The 5,050-nt window shown below is 43.1% G+C and overlaps 1 protein-coding gene across 1 annotated transcript; it reads right to left on the bottom strand.

Annotated features, from left to right (window-relative positions):
- Positions 1-2,971: 2,971 nt before the first annotated feature.
- On the bottom strand, positions 2,972-4,582 carry LOC128870167 (uncharacterized). Its single transcript, XM_054112761.1, has one exon. It carries the CDS (start codon positions 4,580-4,582, stop codon positions 2,972-2,974), a length of 1,611 nt encoding a protein of 536 aa, XP_053968736.1.
- Positions 4,583-5,050: the final 468 nt, after the last annotated feature.

Below are 5,050 nucleotides of genomic sequence, written 5' to 3'. Positions count from 1 at the left end.
CGTAAAACTCATATAGCTCATCATACCATCGCTTACGATAGTCGCCGTCGTCAACGTGCAAAGGTCCAAAAATCTTGCTCAGAATCTTTCTCTCAAACACTCCAAGCGACGCTTCATCGGATGTTGTCATTGTCCAAGCTTCTGCGCCATACGTTAGGACAGGTATGATGAGAGCCTTATAGAGTGTTAGTTTTGTTCGTCGAGAGAGGACTTTACTACTCAATTGACTACTTTGTCCAAAGCAGCACTTGTTGGCAAGATAGATTCTACGTTGGATTTCAAGGCTGCCGTTATTATCGGTGTTAATGCTGGTTCATAAATAAACGAAGTATTTTACATTATCGAAATCATAGCTGCCAACTGTATGCGTGTGCGGTCGATTGTTTGATGACAGGAGGTATTTCGTTTTGTCCTCGTTCACCACCAGACCCATTCGCTTTGCCTCTTTATCCAGTTTGGAAAAGGTAGAACTAACATCGGCATGCGCCAACAATTGTACACTCTTATAAAAAATTGTGTCTGAGCGATTAAGTTCTGAGGCCCGTACGATCTTTTCCAACATCAGGTTAAAGAAGTCACACGACAGCGAGTCAGTCTGAAATCTCGTTTAGTATCAAACGGCTCGGAGAAGTCCTTCCTATGTCTTCGTGAGATAAATACACAGTTTAAACTTTTGTCAGCAATATACTTCAGAGATGAAAAGTATATCGGACAGAACAGTGGTCATAGGATGTTGCGGGGAAAATCCTGTATGTAGCTACAAATCTGTTGCGGGAAGAACCAATAATGTTGCAGAAAGAAATTGATGCGGGAAGGACCAATAACGTTGCAGGAAAAACCAATAATGTTGTAGGTAGAAATTGATAATGTTGCAGGAAGAAAATAATGCGGGAAGAATCTTGTATGCGGCTATAAATCCGTTGCGGGGAGAGTCCTGTATCCTTAATGTTGCGGGGAGAGTCCTTAATCCAACAATTGCCCAAAACAATAGCGAAATTTGCTGCTTCAATTGAAAAGTTACAATTTTTCTCTCCTTTATTTTACAAAATGTTCCGTATTTATACACATTTATTTACAAACAAAACCTACTTAATTCACAGAAAATTATAACAAATAACAAAAGTTGAAAAACATTAAAGTATTTTAACTAATATTAAATTGAAATCAACATACCGCCGCCCTTGAACTATCTGAATAAGTTCAAAATAAAATATTAAAAAGAAAATGAAAAGCCTTGAAAAACATTTACGATAAGTTATTAGTTTCTTCATGAAATAAATCTCCTTTCGTTGGCAAAAGGCAAAGTTTGACTATAGGGCGAACCAATTCGCCATGCGGTGTTTTCAACGTAACTACTCTTACGCGTCCATCGGTACCATGATGGCATTTGATCACTCGTGCAATCGTCCACTTCCACATCCCCTTCTTCAATGTTGCGTGAAGAACGAAACCATTTAGTGCGACGTTGTAAGCTCACGAGGTACTCGTCTCTCCAACGACGCCAGAAATGTTGTCTCATGGCAGAAATTGCTTGCCATCGCTGTCGAAGATTTCCACGAAACCCTTGACCCTCAGGTTCCGGTATTGACTTAAGCGGTTCACCGACTATGAAATGTCCGGGAGTAAAAACTTCTAAGTCACCAGCAGCTTCAGAGTTGTCACAGAGTGGGCGAGAGTTTACGCAAGCTTCTATTTCAGTCAAAAGTGTGTTGAACTCTTCGTATGATAGTGGAACTTCTCCTAATACGCGTTTTAAATGATACTTAACACGTTTGGCTCCGGTCTCCCAGTAACCTCCCATATGGGGTGCAGCCGGTGGATTCAATCGCCATTCGATATTCGAGTCCGCAAAGAAAGAGCGAAGTTTAATATCAGCCATGCACTGTTGAAATGCAATGCGCAACTCCTTCTCGGCTCCAACGAAATTTGTACCGTTATCTGATGTCATGACCTTACAAAAACCTCGACGATTTGTGAACCTTTTAAACGCATTTAGGAAAGCTGGTGTTGACAGGTCACCAACAAATTCGAGATGCATCGCACCAGTGCACATACAAATGAACGAACAGATGTAGCCTTTGGCAGCCTTAGCTCCTCTTCCTTGGGTGAATTTGTAGAGGTAAGGTCCACCGAAGTCAACAGCAGTGTGAGTAAAACAACGGGCGTAGGTTGTGCGAATGACAGGTAGATCACCCATGACTTGTGTGGTAAGATTGCGGTTCAAATAAGTGCATTTCACGCACTTATGGTATATATTACGGATCAAGCTACGAGCACCGATAACCCAATAACGACGTTGCAAGACAGTTTGCATAATGCGGGGCCCAGCGTGCAAAGTGACCTTGTGTATTTTGCAGATTATTAACTTAGCAAGCGGACAATTCTTAGGCAAGATAATGGGATGCCTAACATCTGGAGCGACTTCATCATTTTTTATTCTTCCTCCAACACGTAGAACACAAGTCCCATCCAGAAAGGGCTGCAGACGCAAAAGACTACTGCGAAGTGGGATTGGTCTTTTAGCGCTGCAAAGAGAAATTTCATTAGAAAAAGAAAACCGTTGCGTATACCTTATTAGGCGAAGTTCAGCTTCAAATAACTCTTGGCAGCTCGGTGTACCAAAACGCTTTATAACATTAAGCCGTCTGTTAGCCCGAATGTTAGTCAAAAAACGTAAAACATAGGAAATAACTCGACGCAGCTTAGAACACGATGAGTATTTTGTCATCACGGACCAATAATCTGTAGAATTAATCACATGGGCCCGAATACTCTTTCGTATGCCCAGCTCTGTAGTGTGCTCTTTAGATTTGTTCTGCTTCCACAATTGTTCAGTGCTTTTCAGGAAAATAGGACCAGCCCACCACAATTGATGACGTAATAATTCGGAGGGAGTTATACCTCTTGAAGCACAATCTGCAGGATTCTGTTCAGAACGAACGTGGTTCCAACATTCGGGAGGCAAAACTTCTTAAATATCAGCGACGCGGTTGGCTATAAATATCACCCATCTGCTGAGGTGAGCTTGTAACCATGCCAATGTTATAGTAGAGTCAGTCCAAGCGAAAAGCGGATAACGGAGATCAGACCAGCAGTGCAGCACGCTTCGCACTAGTTTAGCAGCAAGATGAGCGGCGCATAATTCAAGACGTGGCAACGTTGTCGGCTTAAGCGGAGCTACATTGGTTTTCGACGAAATTAATGACACAATAATGCTACCGTCGCTTTGTGTTGTTCGTGCATACAAAACGGCGGCGTAAGCGCGCTCGGACGCGTCTGCGAATACGTGCAATCGCGTAAATGACCCAGCTACTTCAGTACCAAACCAACGTTTCACCTTCAAATGTGCCAGTTGCTTGAGTTCTATGTGACGCTCCAACCACTTCGTTGCGATAGACTCAGGAATGATATCATCCCAACCTACCTTTGTGCGCCATATGTCTTGAAACCAAATTTTTGAATTTATAGTAGCGGGAGCAAGTAGGCCCAGAGGATCGAAGAGCGTACTTGCATCTGATAGAAACATGCGCTTGGTCAACTTAACTGGCGGTTCCCTCAAGTTAATAGCAAACGTGAGATAGTCTTCTTCTGTGTTCCAGATAAGACCTAAAGCGTGAACATCCTTATCGTCGACAATGTAATGTGATATGTTCGTATATGCATTAGAAATGCTTGCGATTAGTTCAGCGCAGTTCGATGCCCGTTTACGAAGTTCAAACCCCCCTTCCCTCAATATTTCGGAAATATTTTGCTGCAACAATCGAAGTTCTTCTTTACTAGATGCACCAGTAAGTAGATCATCCATGTAAAAATCCTTGAGAATAACACTAACAGCCATAGCACAACCATTCGACGAATCTCTTGCCGTCTGTTGAAGTGATCGGACAGCTAGATGAGATGCAGTTGCCACTCCGTACGTTACGCGAACCATGCGAAAATGTTGGATAGGCAGGGATGGGTGGCTACGCCATACGATGCGTTGCAAATCGGCGTGTTTTAAGGATACGCAGATTTGACGATACATTTTGGCGACATCTGCTGTTACAGCATAGCGGTGTGTTCTAAAGCGAAGTAAGATGGAGTATAAATCTTCCTGCAATTGAGGTCCTATAAATAATGCGTCGTTCAGCGAATTTCCGGAAGTCGATTTGGCGGACGCGTTAAATACAACCCTCAATTTGGTCGTGGTACTACTTTCCTTTAAAACAGGATGATGAGGCATATAATACGTTGGATTCATAGTCTCTGACGTGACCTGCATATGTTTCATGTCAATGAGTTCATTCATGAATTCATTGTAGCGTAAACGAAGATCGGAGTCGCAAGCGAGTCTTCTTTCAAGTCGTAACAAATTCCGGATAGCAAAGTTTCGCGACTCTCCCAGAGCTACATCGGGCTTCAGCGGCAATTCGACGACAAACCGTCCGTTAGGTTCCCTTCGATGCGTTGTTTCAAAATGGTCTTCACAGTAACGCTCCTCATGCGTAAGATACGTGTTTTGCGGATCTTCCTCTAACTCCCATAACTTGTTCAATGCTCGATCCAAATGAACATCGCAATGTAACGACTGTAAGCGTGGCATATTAGGCTCAAATCCATTCACGCTTCCAAACAGGGTCCCCCCAAAGACCGTCAGTTGAGCCATAGGAGCTCCAGATGGACCCTTACGAAGTTCTGTACAGATCAGTTGAACCATAACGTCCATTCCAATCAATATATCGACCCGTCCAGGTTTCATAAAATGGGGATCGGCTAAAAACAAACCTCGGATATGTGGCCACGATGAAGTAGCTATAGTCTGTGTTGGCAAGTCGCTTGTAATTTTAGACAGAATTAACGTTTTGACAGTAAAGCATTGATTTGTAGAGAAAGAAGAAAGAGAAAGTGATACTTCACCTCTAGCTCGTCCTCCTTGCGCTGACCCAATTCCAGTAATGTTATATTAACTTCAGATGTTGATCGCGGCAGGCCTAAGCGTTGCACACACGCTTCGGTTACAAAGGAAGCATGTGATCCAGAATCGTGCACGTGCGGGCTGCCTATTACCAGA

Source organism: Anastrepha ludens, chromosome X (assembly GCF_028408465.1).
Source record: "Anastrepha ludens isolate Willacy chromosome X, idAnaLude1.1, whole genome shotgun sequence".
NCBI lineage: Eukaryota > Metazoa > Arthropoda > Insecta > Diptera > Tephritidae > Anastrepha > Anastrepha ludens.
The sequence above is the reverse complement of the archived record's forward strand: the minus strand, read 5'-3'. Positions and strand labels throughout refer to the sequence as shown.

Coding starts and splice junctions, on each gene's coding strand:
- LOC128870167 (XM_054112761.1), bottom strand. CDS start 4,582: ATGCCACGCTTACAGTCGTTACATTGCGATGTTCATTTGGATCGAGCA.